At 39.5% G+C, this 18,174-nt stretch overlaps 1 protein-coding gene across 2 annotated transcripts; it reads right to left on the reverse strand.

The window, feature by feature from the left end:
• Nucleotides 1-484: 484 nt before the first annotated feature.
• LOC139954259 (eukaryotic translation initiation factor 4E type 3-like) lies at nt 485-17,387 on the reverse strand. 2 transcript variants are annotated; one of them, XR_011788081.1, is made up of 8 exons: nt 17,216-17,387; nt 15,320-15,392; nt 13,875-13,969; nt 12,095-12,155; nt 11,183-11,249; nt 10,411-10,575; nt 8,810-9,067; nt 485-809 (listed from the first exon to the last, which is right to left on the reverse strand). XR_011788081.1 is itself a non-coding variant. In XM_071953987.1 (7 exons), the coding sequence occupies exons 1-7, from the start codon at nt 17,368-17,370 to the stop codon at nt 9,030-9,032; spliced, it is 654 nt and encodes a 217-aa protein (XP_071810088.1). In that variant the 5' UTR covers nt 17,371-17,387; the 3' UTR covers nt 8,408-9,029. The 2 variants fall into 2 exon arrangements, 1 of the variants encoding a protein (XP_071810088.1); XM_071953987.1 differs by lacking the exon at nt 485-809 and having other exon boundaries at nt 8,408-9,067.
• Nucleotides 17,388-18,174: the final 787 nt, after the last annotated feature.

Consider the following 18,174-nt stretch of genomic DNA (forward strand, 5'->3'; position numbering starts at 1 on the left):
CGTCTAGCAAAACTAAGACATGTCATGTGACGCGCTCTAAACCAATGAGCAGGCAGAATACTTGCAAGGGGTGTTATAATCCAAAATAATTAGTAGTCACGAGCTCAAAAACAGCGCCCTCATTGATGTCAAAGGAGAAGACCTGTCATTGGCCGAGAGTTGTGCTCGGGCGTAAAACAAAAGAGTCCACCACGTGTCCACGCACTGTCTGCCGGTCATCTTTAGGAAGATTAAGTTCTGCATGCGGAACTGGAAATGGGGGTATGTCTATAGCATACGATCATCCCAAAAGGAATTAATTTTGGAATAGTACAGCAGCAATAAAACGGCCGTATTCCTATGAAATGATAAAGTGACATTGGCGATCAATATGATGCAGGGGAACTGGGGTGGGGGTGTCTATTAAAGGAACTTGACACTTGACACTATTGGAATTACTTAAAATTGTTGTTAGCATAAACGACTCGTGGTTACGAGCAATATCGAGCTGTTGTTAGTGAGTATAAAAACATTGTGGGAAAAATAATGTTCCTCTTAAGCATATACGTATCCTTTTATTAGGGGAAACAAGAAATTTCTCACTCAATAAGTAAAATACTTCAGGCCTGAAGCCTTTTTTTAATGCAAGTCGCCTGACACGGCCACTTCAAGGTGTGGGCTACAATTATTGTTTCCAGAGGCCGTTGCCACCTACTCCTAAGGCTGAAACAGGGTTACCCCTTTCACAGTCCATACGAATGTAGGCTTGGGTATCATCAATTCGAAGCCTGTCCGGTATAGCAGAAAGCACGACCTCCCAAATTGTGCATCTGAAAGCACACAAGTCAGTCAAATTAATTTTGTGCGACAAGTGTTTTATTTCATTATCTTGCAACTTCGAGAACCAAGTCTAAGTTTTCACAGGTTTGATATTTTACGCAAATGTTGGAATACACCCAGTGAGAACGCTGGTCTTTGACATACAAAGGTCACGGTCCAATGTCTTTAAGGGAAAATAAACATACAAAGGGCATGCACCAAAACTTGAATTTCCCCCTTTTAAAGCTATTATACACTTTCGGTAAACAGCATTGTCCAAGTCCCACGCTTCGAGCATCACAACTTATATATAAAATAACAAACCTGTGAAAATTTAGGCTCAATTGGTCATCGGAGTCGGGAGAAAATAACGGGAAAACCCACTCTTGTTTCCGCACGTTTCGCCGTGTCATGACATGGTGTTTAAAATAAATCCGTAATTCTCGCTATCGAGAATTTTGTTTTCCTGTACCGAAAGTGTATAATGGCTTTAATTCAATAAAAGCAGTGAACTCTTTTATAATTTAATAAAAATTTCTCGCATTGTTATTTATTTGATTCATTCACAGAAACAAAAATTAATCTGATGTCACAGTTACCTTTAATCTTGCGGTTCCGATCTTTTACTTAAAAGTACTATTTTGATTAAAAACTAAACATTCAAATAATAATTTCTCAGAATAATAAGGTACACTATATTAATAAATCTCTCCCAACAAAAATTCCAACAATGACAACAGTTCCTATAAGCCATTTTGAGATAACTGGGGAAGGGGGGGGGGGGGGGGGACAGGTACTCCATATCCCAAACCAACCAGTGCACTCCTTTCTCAAAAAGTCTAATTAAATTGTCTAATTTCGTAACATATTATTATCATAACAAAATATAAAAAAGTAAGAGTTTGGTTAATCAAACAATTATCATAGTATAGAGAGATGCGTGTTTCCGCTAAAAGGTTTTATTGATTGTGTTCCCACTTCTAATTAGGCATCCTCCTCATTAGTCATAATTCATTCATCTTATACTTAGTCCAAAAATCATCATCAGGCAACATGACTAAATTTGGCAACATACTTTCAATTTAAGAGAATAACATCAATCTCAAATAAATTGAATGATCCACGAGTCTATTCAAAATTCTCTGTGATCATTTTGGTACACTGTTTTGAAAAACAAATTGGAAACTATTGGTAATTGTCAAAGACTAGTCTTCTCATTTGGTGTATCTCAACATAATTATGCATAAACAACAAACATGTGAAAATTTTAGCTCAATCGGTCGTCGAAGTTCCGAGATATTAGTGAAAGAAAAAACCACCATTGTCACACGAAGTTGTGTGCTTTCAGATGCTTGATTTCGAGACCTCAAATTCGAAATCCGAGGTCTCGAAATCTTATTCGGGGGAAATTACTTCTTTCTCAAAAACTACGTCACTTGTGAGTTGTTTCTCACAATGTTTTATACCATCAACCTCTCCCCATTACTTGTAATCAAGAAAGATTCTATGATAATAGTAATTTTGAGTAAGTACAATAGTGGTCGCTGCCTTTAACAAAATTGATTGCCAATGCTTTTTTTTGTTTTTACTGAGATCCAAAACTGTTTGAGCTAATAATAAGTACTAGTTTTAGTGTACTAAACAGTTTGGTTTTACACCACTGGTAACTTTATTTTTCCTCCTCCAGTAAAAATACAAATTAATATCTCAAGACCACAAAATTAACAAATAAACCGAGTACACACACTAAACATCCCTTGTAATTTCATACATTTACGTGATAACATTATTTCCAGCCATCCATTTCTATCAATATTCAACATGCATGTATTTTCTAATGTATTTGTTGCCAATAACTCTACAATCACTCTTCTGTTGCGTTATGTATACACAGACCATAATTTGTACAGATTTATTTGTTTTACTTTTTACAGAATTTACAGTGTCCTGAAAGGCGCCCTCTGTTGACACACTGACACCATGTCCACATAGCATTTTGTAAGGTTCTTTTCAGACAAAAGGTTCATTTTGGCCAAGGGCCCAATTTAATGGCCCAGATGGCTTAGCCTATAGCATAATATTGGACCATGATTATAATACTGTTAGTCAGCAGCTACAGTCAAAGAAAAATAAACATGGTCATTGAAGAATGAAGCATGAAGAATGAACATTTTACCATGGATCAGAGAAATTACCAACTGTGTTTCAATAATGTCAAACTCCTTAATTGTTTTCTCACATAGATAACGAGTAGTAACTACATGAAACTTTCACAAACACTTGCAAGGATTTTGTAAAGCTTTGCTTGACAATAACTAGGTGAAATATTAGCTGGAAAGTAGTCAAGCAAATTGCCTTATTTGTGTAGTCCTCTAAACATTTTTCCTGCTCATAAATAAGGGAATTAAAGGGTAGTGACGAGTTCTTTAACAGTCGTTTAAAACCGGCAGGGTCGTTGCCGTGTGATGAAGGCGAGGGCCTTTATCGCACGGCAAATATCCTGCAAGGTTTAAAACGGACGTTTAAGAACGAGTCACTACTCTTTATTAATTCCCATTCATAAATGCTCTTAAAAACATTTAAAAATACAATTATAGACACTTTGACAATTGAAAAATTCGCGGTTTGAAGTATTTTTTTCAAAAACTTTGTGAAGAATCTGTGTGATGCGCGTGGGTTGTGTGTACATACATGCGGTTAGAAATAGATTAAGTGCGCGCACTTAGAAATAGATTACGCACGCGCTTAGAAATAGATTACGCCTGTTACTAACAGCTATGAATTGCGCATTCCGCATGATACTAGTGCCGTACGCGCACGCCCAACATGCCGAAGCTAGCCTATTATAACAGCTCCAGCTGGTCATTATCAACCGTTTAAACACCCCCCACGTGACGCAATCTCCACCAATAGGAGTAGCGAAACTGTCTGGGGTATTTATGAATGAAGTTTTTCCCACCTTAGCAAGATAATGTGCCTAAGCTGCTTTATGAAAGAGATCAAGTATTCAATAAATTGGTAGTTGACTTTCCATAAGTATTTCATATCGACCCCTTACTGCACAGGGTATCAAACTAAATCCCTATCTTTGTCTATAGAGAATCTCCACTATCCTCCAAAAATACAGTGTTACCAAAATTCTTCTTTATGTGTTCACCACCAAACTGTTTGCTAGAGTAGCACCCCTATTTTAAGTACAAAAGGCAAATACAATCTTTGCTTCACAATTAGTGTCAAATCTAGGTGAAGATAACCCTAACCATGGGCTAAAAATTTTTAAGCTGCAAAAATGTCATTGTGTTTGACCAAATCTGCTTAGCAAGATTTCCGCAAAAGCAAATTTAGGATTCAACAGATTAATGACAGAATGATGCATACATTCTAAATACGCGTGTTTAATTTAAAGATACCTTTGATTTTTGTAACTGTTTGATTTTTTAACACTATATAAATGTAGTTGAAAACAACTTTGTGGTTGTCACGTTTTTGAGATATCACCGAAAAAAATCAAGCATCCATGCAGGACTTGACACAATCTGAGAAAGTTACCGTGGTAATGCTCCTCAGATTACAATTTCAGGGGAAAAAAAAGTCTGATATATTTTTAAACTGCTGTAGGCTTCTAAACAACTGCTTTTTATTGTCAATAACTTTAAGAGTGACTATTACCAATCGTATACCTTCCCTTTAAAGGCAGTGGACACTATTGGTAATTGTCAAAGACTAGCCTTCACAGTTGGTGTATCTCAACATATGCATAAAATAACAAACCTGTTGAAATTTGAGCCCAATCAGTCATCGAAGTTGCGAGATAATAATGAAAGAAACAACACCCTTGTCACACGAAGTTGTGTGCTTTTAGATGGTTGATTTCGAGACCTCAAGTTCTAAATCCGAGGTCTCGAAATCAAATTCGCTGAAAATTACTTCTTTCTCGAAAACTATGGCACTTCAGAGGGAGCCGTTTCTCACAATGTTTTACACCATCAACCTCTTCCCATTACTTGTCACCAAGAAAGGTTTTAAGCTAATAATTATTTTGAATAATTACCAATAGTGTCCACTGCCTTTAAGCAGCCACTATCTGTTCTTGTATCTGGTGTAGTAAAACCAATAAAGCCCAGGGACAACTATCTAAACAAAATGCTAGTAAACTCAACTGGGAAGTACCTTCCACATTTAACAGTTATCAACACAGATACTGCCAATACTCTACTTCCATTGATCTGATGCGTAAATTTTAATTGTGTGGGAAACAGGAAACGAGTAAAGTATATAGGTTTTTCTTTGAAATAATAAAAAACATTAAATAAAATTAAGTAAAAAAAAAACCCAAACACTATTTTAATTACTTTATAAAAATTAAAATCTACTTAAAAAAAAGAAACAAAAAAAATAGGAATAAAAAAACCGAAATAAATAAAATAAAGAGAAATCAATCAAATAACAATAAACCAACCAAATACATCCCAAACACAAATTCATAATGAATTAAAACCATGTAAAAAAAAAAACTTCATCTTCGAGAATGGATCGATAATTTTTTTAAATCTAAGATTCCAGAGTATACGAAACAACCAGGGCCCAGTTTCATGGCTCTTCTAAACCTTAAGCACAGTATCGGCCCTTACGAAAGCAGGGAATTCTGTACTTACGACAAGCGTATTTTACGGGTTAGCGGCGAATTTTGGCTTCTGGGCTTGCGTACTCCACACTACTAGGCACTCTACGCTTACAAAACTAGCGCAGAGAATAAGCGCTTGCACGTAGGCCGGGAATCGCGATCGTAAGGGCAGAATTCAGCGGTAAGCAGAGCCATGAAATTGGGCCCTAATCCGATGAGACTTTGTCCCTGGGCTTTACAGACAAATACCACCTCACCTTTCTGCGCCTATCATTTCATTATTCCATGCATTAATTAGTTGCTATTAACATTTTGACATTTTGTTTTTTTGTTTGTACAGTATTTACATCATTAATATAATTAAAGGCTACACTACAAAAATTAATACTAAGAACAAATTTAAGTACGTAAAAAAACTTATGACAATCACACAGTGGGGGATACTCTAAAGTAAAAAAGGTGTTAAAGTAACACAAATAGATCAGTTGTTATTGCGTTAAAAAACTGGCGCGTTGTTATTTTGAAAATACCCCTTGAAGCTTCTCTATATCTATATAAATAAAATGTTCACTTACAGAGATTAAATATTTCGAAATGTGCAGCAATCGTTGAACCTAAACAAGCTGATGTCAAGTAAATCATTTGGCATTTCTTACATCTGGGCCAACTTAATAGCAGGATACCAGTCACAGATGGTGCATTGGCTGGTAACCTTATTTTGGTGAACATAATGATGTTGCGCTTAGCTATGTTGTGTTCTGAAGCAGTTCTGTGAAAATGGGCCGATGTTGTTTTATCAAGCCTATAAATTGATAGTTACAAACAGACGCTATCAAACTTGGGTTTGGAACTACATCAAGATTTCTAATATCTATGCAGAGCAGAACATGTAATTAACCGACTCATCGTGCTAGAAAATTGATAAAACACCAGATGTCATACGTTGTATCTTTAAGCCAAATCCATACTTAGTTTTGCATTTAAAAAACTACATATCAATGGCCATAAAAATGGAAAATGTTACACTGTGTGACGTCAAGTGGGAACAATTTTAACACAAATGTTGAAAAGACACTATGTATAAATTGTCCACAGAACAATTTCCTAAACACACAAGTGCTATTTCCTTCTAGAATAAAATTGCCTCACCTCTACAAGATAAAAATTGCAGTCCCATTTCAAAAAGAAACATAAAATATTTTGTAAAAACTTTCAAATTGATCTTCAGGCAAGTTCATATCTGCATTTTGGTCCATCAACCTTGAACAATTGTTGTTTGGCCATCTCCCCTAGAGACTGTAGCCCTTTTCACTCTGTATATCATAGCCCAGTGGAATATAGCCCTGGGGCAGCCCCGGGACTTGTTCACAGTGCGGTTACCGCGGCGCACTTTCACACCGTGTCCCTATCCCATAGGGTTTGGGTTGCAAGTTCGAGAATACCCCATACCCCTGGGTTTTATTGCTTACCCCTACTTTAGCGCAGGGGTTGCTATTCCCCAGGGTATGCGATTTTGGAAGATTAGGGGTAGATCAATCATAGTGTGAAAAGGCCCGCAACTACTTCCTGGGGGCAACCCAGGGGAATAGAGAAGTGTGAACAGGGCTTAAAAGGAACTCATGAAAGAATATGGGTAGAGTCAGATTGTATTGAACAAAAAACAAACAACAAAACCCAGAAAAGCTGTTCATTTCATTAACTAAGCAAAGCAAGAGTTCAAAGTTTTAACATCATCTTTAAACCACCTGAGACTCCATAAGTTTCAAAGTAAGCAACAAAACTTCATCAAAAATCACATAAATTTATGTTAAACCAGTGTCTGGAGTTTACGCTGGTTCAATGATCTAGAAACGGAGGCGCAAATATTATTGGAAATGGAGGCGCAAATATTCATGGAAACTCAAGTATCATTGCAGGGCAGTTCCCGCAAGGTGGGTGATTCTTAAAGGATAGGTCTATTGAAGTGTCTGCAGCCGATTTCACGAAACGTTAGGAATAATTTACTATCTCGAGTTAGGACGAGTAAATAGTCCTAACTAAGGATTAATCTTAAGGTTTACACAGTGCCAAGCTGGGACTCAGCATAAGTCGTAAGGTTAATCCTGAGTTAGGAAGAGTTTGGTAAAATCGACGGCTGGTCTCTCGCAAAGCACAGACCTTAAGTTTCATCTTTAAGAGGCCTAGGCCATTATCATTTTGCAAAGGTCACTTCTTACAGTCCATATGGAACTCGTAAAGGATCACGGAGGCTAAGCGAACAGCAGCCAAATAGTTTCAGGCGTGAAAGCATTCTGGATGTAGATCTATTTATGGAAATTTGCTTCCCTCAAAAAAATACCCGAAACACTCCGATAGATTTTGATGAGGGTAGAGTAGTTCACGTCATGAATAATTTGGAACAAGCCCCTTCACTAGATATTCCATTACTTGTGTTTCCTAGGTGACTTCTAATCTGTTCAAGCGTTGTCATAACTCCGAGCAGATGTTGTTGCTTCATCTAAAACAGTTTTTTTAACCAAGATGAACCGTGAATGCCCAGAGCAAGCAATTAAGACAGTTTTTGCTGCAGTTTCAAAGATTGACTCCGGAACTGGACACTTGCATGAGCTGGGGCGGAGTGTAAAATGGCTGTAATACGAAATGCATCACCATCAACAATATTAAAGGAACACGTTGCCTTGGATCGGTCGAGTTGGTCTTTGAAAAGCGTTCTGTAACCGTTTGTTATAGAATCGATATGGTTAGAAAGATGTTGTAAAAGTAGAATACAATGATCTACACAAATATGCCTCGAAATTGCGTGGTTTTCGTTTTACCTCGTCGACAAACACGGTCGGCCATTTATGGGAGTCAAAAATTTGACTCCCATAAATGGCCGACCGTGTTAGCTCGCGACGTAAAATGAAAACCGTGCAATTTTGAGAGATACTTGTGTTGATCATTATATTCTACTTTGAAAACATCTTTCTAACCATATGCATTTCATAACAAACGGTTTCAAACGCTTTTCATAGACCAACTCGTCCGATCCAAGGCAACGTGTTCCTTTAACCCAAACGTCATCTTCAGAATAATCTTTATGTGCCCTTTTGGTGGGCAATGTCACTGTGCATTATTTAGTGAAGTGTGGATTAGGCGACGCAGCGTTTACGCGTGAACCTATTGCCCACCAAAATGGTTAGCGTGGCACAGTCGCTGCGCGTGACGTGCGTGCAAGGGGTCAATACTCTACACCCTGCTACAACGTATTGACTGAATAACAGAGGTGAGCAGACATGTAATGTAACTGTTGCACATAACCTTACTGTGCCACTTTGGGGGAACCCCCCCCCCTCCCTAAAATAAGATAGAAAAAAGAGAGAAAAAAAAACACCCCAAAACACCCACTTGCTTGTTGGCTCTTTCTGTGATCCACTGAGGAGCTTCTTTCACTTACAGGTGCCAGTGTTGCTATGGAATAAGATGGAGGAACTCGGCAAGACTCAAGACGAAGTCCTGGGGACGGGAAAACGTGCTCCCGTAGAGGTTCATCCTCCATGTTTATGAATTTAGCACACAACGTTGAACAATAGTAATTGTACGTACTCAATCCATGAGGGGATCAGTTTTATTTCTTTTTCTCAAAAGCGTGATGCTGTTGATGTGCTGCAGAGAGGTTATTTAGATGGAGAAAAAAAAAGATGAGGGAAAAGCTCTGTTAAAGACCGATTGTTTTTTAGAAATTTAAAAGCTATTATTGCTTCATTCGTAAAGGATATAGCACTCCACATTTGCGCTGCGGTCTAAATGAAATGGTGCTATATAAAAACCCATTGTATTGTATTGTATTGTATATTTGCACTAAACCTGTGCTTTTGCACAACTTTTGCACCTAGCAATCAGGGAGATTTTGTACTCAATAATAGGGACAACATTTCTATTCACAATCGGGAAGTTTTTCAAATTTGTTCATCAGAACATAATAAGCTTGCTTCATGTTTAGAGAACTTTCTGCAGAATCAGGAGGATTTGGGAGCTCTGAATTTAAGGATGTCAGACAACTCGTCCGTCGAACAACTACGCAATTCAGACAACTCAACTTTGAGACAACTCGACGGATGGATGTAGGCTTGGGTATCATCAGTCTGAATCCTGGCCGGTAAAGCAGAAAGCACTACCTCCCCAATTTTACATAGCAAGTGTCACGACCGGGATTCGAACCCACACTCTGCTGATCAAATGCCAGAGCTTGAATCCGGTGCTCTTAACTGTTCGGCCATGACACGCCACGACTTCCGTCACTGACAGACATGTTTACAAAAAATTCATGTAAATCCTAACCCTAACCCAAACCCTACCCCCCCTTTTCCCTGCCCTTTGCGGGCCCCGTGCTGAGGTCGCCATCAAGGCCACCCGTTGACTTGTCTTGGTCCAAAGTCGAGTTGCCACACAGTTGAGAAAAACGTCCATCACACATGTTTTTGCTTTGAGCTTTGGAATATCCAATATCAAAAATGTGTTTTGCGATTGTTGAAATGAGTTTAGTCTCTGAGCTTTGGAAAATCTCCCATCTATCTCAGTAGAGTGTTTCAAGACAATAGACCTTCATGCATTGAAGTCATGCAGTCGCCATTATAGAGGTAAAACGGTGATGAAACAATCGCAACCCACAGGATTGTACGTGCGGCGCACAGGATTTGCAAAGGAACATCCTCCTTTTGACCTCTAGGTGAGGGCGCCCTACTGAAATGAGGTCTATAGTGTTTTTATCGTCTTTATATTTTTCGGAGTGAGTTTTGATTTTTAGATTTGAAATATCTTCTGTCAACCACAGTAAAGTGTCAAAGACAGTTGTGTTTTTATCATACCTAAATTTGTAGAGTTGGGTTTCAACTTTGTGCTAATTACGCCAAGAGGACTAAATGCACTGGACACTGTTGGTAATTACTCAAAATAATTGTGAGCATGAAAAACTTACTTAGTAACGAGCAATGGAGAGCTGTACTTACATTTGTAGAAGTGTGTTTTGATATCGATGCCTTGTAGAATGTCTTTGACCATTTCCACCACCCTGCCAATTTCCCTCTCGTCAAGCCCCGCTTTTTTGTTCCAGACCTGCAGAATGTTGACATCCATGTTTCGTATACTGACACTTACTCCGCATATCTCATCCTCTGAAGAAGAAGACGAACAAATTTGTCAACAGTTTAATATGAACAATTTTTTTTTTAAAGTTTGAACCTGGAGCGCTTGTAAAGCACACAGAAGGTTTATAAGCACACGTTAAAAGCAGTGGACACTATTGGTAATTGTCAAAGACTAGCCTTCACAGTTGGTGTATCTCAACATATGCATAAAATAACAAACCTGTGAAAATTTGAGCTCAATCGGTCATCTAACTTGCGAGATAATAATGAAAGAAAAAACACCCTTGTCACACAAAGTTGTGTGTGTTTAGATTGTTGATTTCGAGACCTCAAGTTCTAAATCTGAGGTCTAGAAATCTAATTCATGGAAAATTACTTCTTTCTCGAAAACTATGGCACCTCAGAGGGAGCCGTTTATCACAATGTTTTATACCATCAACCTCTCCCCGTTACTCGTCACCAAGTAAGGTTTTATACTAATAATTATTTTAAGTAATTACCAATAGTGTCCACTGCCTTTAAACACCTGGTCCACATTTTATGCACATGTTGGGATACATCAAGTCAGAATTTTGTACTTTGACAAATACCGAACGTGTCCAGCGCTTAAACAAAAACAATCTTTGTAAATTACCTGGTGAGATGCAATCTGAGAACCGTTCTCCTATCGTTGCTAATAGTAACTCCTTCCATGCTTTTCCCTGTTGAGAGGAAAAAAGCAAAAAGAGCAAAATCTTAAAACGACATCCCAATGACCACTTAAAGGGAAGGTATATAACTTCTCCAAATAGTCATCCAGCCGCCATCTTAGAGGAAAAACAGCGACAAAATCGAGACACACAGATTTGTACTCAGGGCGCACAGTATTGGCCAATGAACAATCTCCTTTTGACCTCTAAGTGAGGGCGCCCTACTGAAATGACGTCATATGCTTAAGGTCTATTACTGGCAATAAAAAACTTACTTGGTTAGAACTACAGCAGCTCTCCATAAAAGAAAGCTTTTTGAGAATCGAAAGTAATGTGGTGGTATGTATGAAAAAAAGATGACAGTTTTTATCCCCAAAACTTTGAAAAGCATTACTGTCAGATACACATCTCAGATTGTGTATTCCAATTGTGGATTATTCTTCCTGCGTTGACTTTTAAAACGGCTCAAAATTGTTGGCGATGTGGACCACCTTTTGAAATAAAATGTTTACAACGAGGACAATTACTGTTGTTGTTCGTTGATCGTGTACATTGTACAGCTGGAGTATGTCTGGACCCGCAGAGAACAGGTGTCCGAGACAGAGCATTCCGATATTCTAGCAAACCGTGGCATCTTTTCCATCTGAAGTTCTGCAAATCACAGGGAGTTCCTACTACGCAATATCCTCACCGCACATAATCAAATCAACTATGAGAACCTATGTCATCTATGTTTCATAGTGGCAACACTATTAAAATGGAAAATGATCACTCAAGATGCTCCAAAAGTAAGTGTTTTAAGGCAGAATTGTAAAGTTAACACTGTGGAATTATACATAAAATATTCATTTACTTACGGTCTGTTCCTTTGGAATCTTGAACTTCCAGTCACCTCCACTGGCATTTAATGGATCCTCCCTGATAATAAAACAAACAAACATTTATTACACCATGTCAGTGGTCTGCCTTAACAGTGGTCCGCTGGCCAAATTCCAGTTCAAAACACCGAGGACCAATCAAAATTCTCTCTTAGATCGTCTTACCATGGTGGAAGGAAGAGAAGGAGTTCGAACGACCCGCACAACCGCAGAGTAACAAAAGAATACACTGACAATGCCCCTGTCTGACCAGTGGAAAAAGATAGGAGACCTCCTGCTGGACGGCCGATTAGTGAAGCGATAAGATCTCTTTGACAGAACCCGTGGTACCGCCACTCTGCACAGTTGCCTTCGTGTAAAGTTGAATCATTGGAGACAAGAATTGTGAATATACACGTTTTCAATTACCCTTTGTGGTGTTTACATGGTTTACATGGAAATATCATTGCATATTTTTACATTTTTTGCGACTTTCCTTTTACTAACGGTGGTTAAAAATTTGGGTATTAGCACACAAGGATGGTTAGTATTCAATTGTGTTTTTCGATTTGGAGAGCACAAGTGTACACAAATTTTATCACGTCTCAAAAAAGTTTTTTTTATTATATCCATACGATACCAGTTGAGTGAAGAACCAAGAGCGCACGCGCAAACTCACATACGCCAGGTCGCCCATTGTTTGTTTATGGTGTGTGGGTTATTAGGAGGCATCCCTATTCAATCTGAACTACTGACTAGTGAAAAAGCTGGTGGACTAGTGAAACTTCAAGCTAATTGGTATCAATTACCAGTTACTGAAAGAGTTAGGGGGAAGCTCATGTTCACTTGTGATGAGCATGATGCCCTGATCAGAAACATTTACAATTGGTCCCATCATGCATCACTAACATCCTGAACAAGAACTTCTATGCGCTCATTAGGGCCCAATTTGATGACTCTGCTTACCAGCGAATTCAGCGCTTACGATCACCATTCTCGCTGTGTAAGCGGAGGAGCCTCCAAGTAATGTGGAGTACACCTGCGCACAAGCAGAAACTACCTGCTAACCTGTGAAATACACGTGGCGTGATCGCAGAATTCCCTGCTTCCGTAAGCATTGATGCTTGGCTTATGATCAGCAGAGCCATGAAATTGGGCCTAGAGCATTCAAGGGGTCTTTGGATGAGACCAGTGGGCCAGAGTGAATAAAGGAGATTCACAATACAGTGAGCCCTCTACAGTTTCTAGGAGCAAAGCGTTTGTCAGAAGGTAGTCTGTGACGTCAGATGTTCAGGCTAGCCAGAGGGGTATTTGGGTGTCTTTTGGACACCCTGTTTTTATCAGTGAAAGGAACACTACAGAATTGGTTTTTGTTAAAAAAAAACAGTAGCTGGCAGTTAAAGTATTTTGTAATGTTTCAAACGGTACTTACTGCAAACCTCAATGGGAGACTTTGAATAACTAGGTGGTAGCAGACTTACCAGGTAAATTTCCAAAGACCTTATCGCAAATACTCGTTATGCACACTGTTTGCACTAAGTGAGGTACATGCTGGTCTAGCTTGATCGCTTGCTAGACCAGCATGCACCTCATTCGACAGTTAGTGCTTGCGAAAAGGCCTAATGTTTATGTAGCTCTAAGCATGCAAACAATACCAAGAACAGCGGCATGTACCCGGTATCTCTGCTGCCACAATGCGGCCCAAAAGTTCCCCGTTGCTAGAACTCCCAGCCCCCTTAAAATAAAAAACTTAAAAAGAAGCAAGACTAATGTCACTCACCACATTGGCTTGACATCATTCCTCATGAGATGATAACTGAACCGATAGGCAAGCTTGTCAACATCCGGTATATTGTTGTATACCGCCCAGAAACTCTTAAAGGAAATATATAAACCAAACCCGTTTAGTGGGGGAAAGAAATTGAAACAAAGTAATTTGGGTGATTCTAGCCCTCTGCTAATACAGGAGTCAAAAAGGTCTCTTACCAGCCGGCAAGCTCAGTGGTTCTAGTCAAGCTCCAATTAAAGGAACACGTTGCCTTGGATCGGTCGAGTTGGTCTTTGAAAAGCGTTTTGTGACCGTTTGTTGTAAAATGCATATGGTTAGAAAGATGATTTAAAAGTAGAATACAATGATCTACACAAATATGCCTCGAAATTGCGTGGTTTTCTTTTTACCTCGTCCAATAACACGGTCGGCCATTTATGGCCGAGTCAAAGATTTGACTCCCATAAATGGCCGACGTAAAAAGAAAACCATGCAATTTTGAGTGATACTTAAGTGTGGATCATTATATTCTACTTTTAAAGCATCTTTCTAACCGTATACATTTCATAACAAATGGTTTCAAAGGCTTTTTATAGACCAACTCGTCCGATCCAAGGCAACGCGTTCCTTTAAGGGGAATAGCTCTAGATAATTATTATCATAAAACCTTTCTTGGTTACGAGTAATGGGGAGAGGTTGATTGTATACAACCATTTTGCTAAGTTTGTTGTCTGTCACCGATCTGCTTTAAAAAGTTTATGTACTTTTTTGTAGGACAAAAAACATAATGGCCACAGATTTACACTAAACTTACACAGTTTGAAGATAATGATAGTAGAAAGCTTCCCAGAAAATATTACGTGCTGAGGTGCTGTAGGTTTTGGGAAATGAGTAAAACAATGTCATGAAAACAATTTTCGTCTCATGAGATGAAAATCATTTTAAGCTTTTCCAAACGTATCTTGTATGACATTGTTTTACTCGTTCCTCAAAAACTGCAGCACCTCAGTAAGTAATATTTGAAGGAAAGCTTTCCACTACCATTACCTTCAAACCCCGTAAGTTTAATGTAAATCTATGGACATTTTGAAAGAGTACCCAAATCCTTTAACTACTGCACTTATACTGCAGAAAAAAATCAAACACTTTCGATCTTGGCTGAGCTCCGTGGTCATAATGGGTTGATGTGGCTGGCAGCTGAATGCACCCTTGCATGCCTGCTTCTCGAACACGTTGTAGCCGCGTCCTTCGCAATTCAGCTCTAGCTGCGAGTAAGGACGATTAGCCCCCCAAATTATCATTATTAAATCATGCAAAATTGCTTTGAGTTTGACAAGGCAGAAGAGTGACCTTTAGGCTGTGCCTGACAAGCACTAAGGGTCTGGAAATTAAAGACTACTTTACTGAAAGTTAAAAGAATCTCCCTAAAAATGTTGTCTCTCAATATTTCACCTCACCTCAACTGTAGAAACTTTATAAATATTCTGAAGATTAGCCTCCACATCAGCAGCAGTAGAACCGGGAACAGACCTGCAGAAAAAAAATAATAAAAAAATTGCTTTTGTGTCAGGCATATCAATCAGAAAATTAATAAGGGCACCAGGGGCGGATTACACCAAGCGGTGTTAAACTGGTCTATGCACTATAGCCGGCTAACTTGAAACGCGCTTTAGACAGTCTTTAATTATAGACCGATTGCAATAGCGCGGTCTATAATTATAGCAGGTCTTAAATTTAAGCCTGCTCTGAGCTGGCTATAATCGGTCTAAGTTTTGTTTTTAAAAGATGGCGCTGCATTGGTTAGTTGTAGTTGATTTGATGTGATGAGCTCTAAAACGAGACCGAATATTTAGAGATGTATTACACCCATGAGAGGCATTATGATGATGATACATTGTATCGTAATGTGTGTTCCCATGACGCCATCCCAACAATTTTCCAGCTAATGGGGAAGTCAAAGAAGGTACCTGAAAGATGAAACGAACCTCAAGGAGCGTTTGCCCAATGTGACAAAAATCCGGTATTGTTTCAACTTTGTGGGTATGTTTTTAGGTTGCACCAAGCGTCACTTTCTTGTGATTCATCGCGCCTCGATTGACGTCACGTACTCGGGTCGGGCTCATTTTCAAATTTGTAAATAACATGAAAACTAATTTTGTAAAACCTCAGTTAATTGTTTTCTAGTGACAATAGCTTTATTTTGACAAAATACCACTTCCAGGTGACTTTAAAGTTTATGTACTCCGTCTGTAATTTTCTAAAAAGCATCAAACATTTTGGAGAAATGATTTCTAAAAGTGAACTTTTCAAAATATCTCAAAAACCAGATTTTGCTGGGCTCCCCCTGAACAATTTTACAACAATGGTATGATCAATAGACCGATCCTCCGCCCACGACACATGTGGGAGCAAGAACACGTGCGCCTCTCCAATGCTTTTCTGCACAACTCTGCCGCGCGCGCCAAGCATGCGCGCACTCATGTCATACTTATTTGTCGGACCTTCGTTGTAATGTGATTGGTCAATACGCAATGGACGGAGCTTAATGGATCGGTCTATTGCTACAACTGGGTGGCCCTAGACTGATTTACACGGCACGGATCGTTGGTGGCATTTGGGCCAAGGACAGAGTGGATTTGCACTCAACAAAAAAATGGAATGGAGCTACAAACAAGTTGCGATAACGTAACCCTCCTGCCCATGTCGGAGCCGGAGGCTACGCCCTCGGCAGGAGGGTTACGTTATCGCAACTAGCTACAAGCATGATCAGCTGATCTGGGATTAATTTCATGGTTCTGCTTACTGTCAAATTCTGCGCTTACAACCACGTTTCTCTGCTTTTTGAGCAAGAAGAGCCGAATTTCTGCACTAGCTTTTGTAAAAAGCGCAGAATGCCTAGTAACGACTAACGTGGAGTACAACATTCAGGCCCCAAAATTTGCCCCTAACCCGTAAAATACGCTTGCCGTAAGCCCAGAATTGCCTGCTTCTGCAAGCAAGGATTCTGTGCTTTCGAATAAAAGCAGAGCCATGAAATTGGGCCCAGATCCCCGATCATCATGATGATGATTAAATGATACTTGATAGCGGAACTTTTAAGTTTACAGTATTCACAATAATCACAGTGGAAAGTGACAATTTACATATCACATGTTTCACTGATTAATCTACCGAACCCTATGATGGGAAATACACACACTTTCCAGGATTAAATAATTCATTAGATATTACTCAATACGGACTGGAAAGCGCCGGCTTATCACTACCCCGTACACGGAAACGTTGTCGACTAGGCCTACCCAAAATCCACACGCACAAAAAAGGTCTCAGAAAAACTTAAATTGTTAGCAGACCTGTCAAGCCAAAACGTCCATGGTGTGTTGAGGGGGACCCCAGTATTCTCCATCTCCACTGTGGAGGGAATAGAATTAAACTGGACATCTTCTGAGTTATCGGAGAACATACCGAGCTCTCTTTCTCGCAAAAGGACAACCTCAGATGCCGCCATCTTCGACCAGGGACACACGCAGGTTTGTTGTTGTGTCATTTGACAAGCTGTTTCGCCGATCACGTGATCAAAACAGAAAACGTAAACACCGGTGACGTGACGTAGTGCGTGATTCGACGTTGGTCTTTGTTCAAGTCGTTCTTTAAAGAACGATAGCGGGCGCTAACAAATAACTAACCTCTACAGCGGTTCGGAACTTTTCGTGTGCTCTCGGAACATTCCGGCACGGTTCGCGACGATCCCCCACGCAGCAGGTTTAGGGAGTTGTTACATAAGAGCGGACTAACTACTAGGACCTGGTTGTTAATGATTTCATGTCTAAAAGATGCAAGTACTGCTTCAGACCTCTACATTAAAGTACATTTGTAGCAGCAGGTTTGGGGAGTTGTTACATAAGAGTGGACTAACCACGGGGACCTGGTTGTTTATATTTTCATGTTTAAAAGATGCAAGCACTGCTTCAGGTTTGGGGAGTTGTTACATAAGAGTGGACTAACCGCTAGGACCCGGTTGTTAATAATTTTCATGTCTAAAAGATGCAAGCATAATTATGCAAAGTGACGTCATAAGGTCATTCTCGCTCGGGTATTCTCCGATGCGCCGAACCGCTGTGGAGTTTAGTATTTAGTGCCTTCCGTGGACTAGGGTGTGACCAACGTCGTGAACTAAGACTAACCGCTGATTGCACATGACTAAAAATTGACTGCTTCGAGTGCTATGGTTAAAACTATGACTCCTGCGGTGATCCCCGGAGCGTTCTATTTTCCCGAGGCGCAGCCGAGGGGGTGATTCCCGGAGCGTTCT

This window comes from Asterias amurensis, chromosome 2 (assembly GCF_032118995.1).
Source record: "Asterias amurensis chromosome 2, ASM3211899v1".
NCBI classification, from domain to species: domain Eukaryota; kingdom Metazoa; phylum Echinodermata; class Asteroidea; order Forcipulatida; family Asteriidae; genus Asterias; species Asterias amurensis.

Coding starts and splice junctions, on each gene's coding strand:
- LOC139954259 (XM_071953987.1), bottom strand. CDS start 17,370: ATGGCGGCATCTGAGGTTGTCCTTTTGCGAGAAAGAGAGCTCGGTATG. Junction 15,393..17,215: donor TGGACGTTTTGGCTTGACAG/GTCTGCTAACAA, acceptor TTTTTTCTGCAG/GTCTGTTCCCGGTTCTACTG. Junction 10,576..11,182: donor CTCAGATTGCATCTCACCAG/GTAATTTACAAA, acceptor CTTCTTCTTCAG/AGGATGAGATATGCGGAGTA.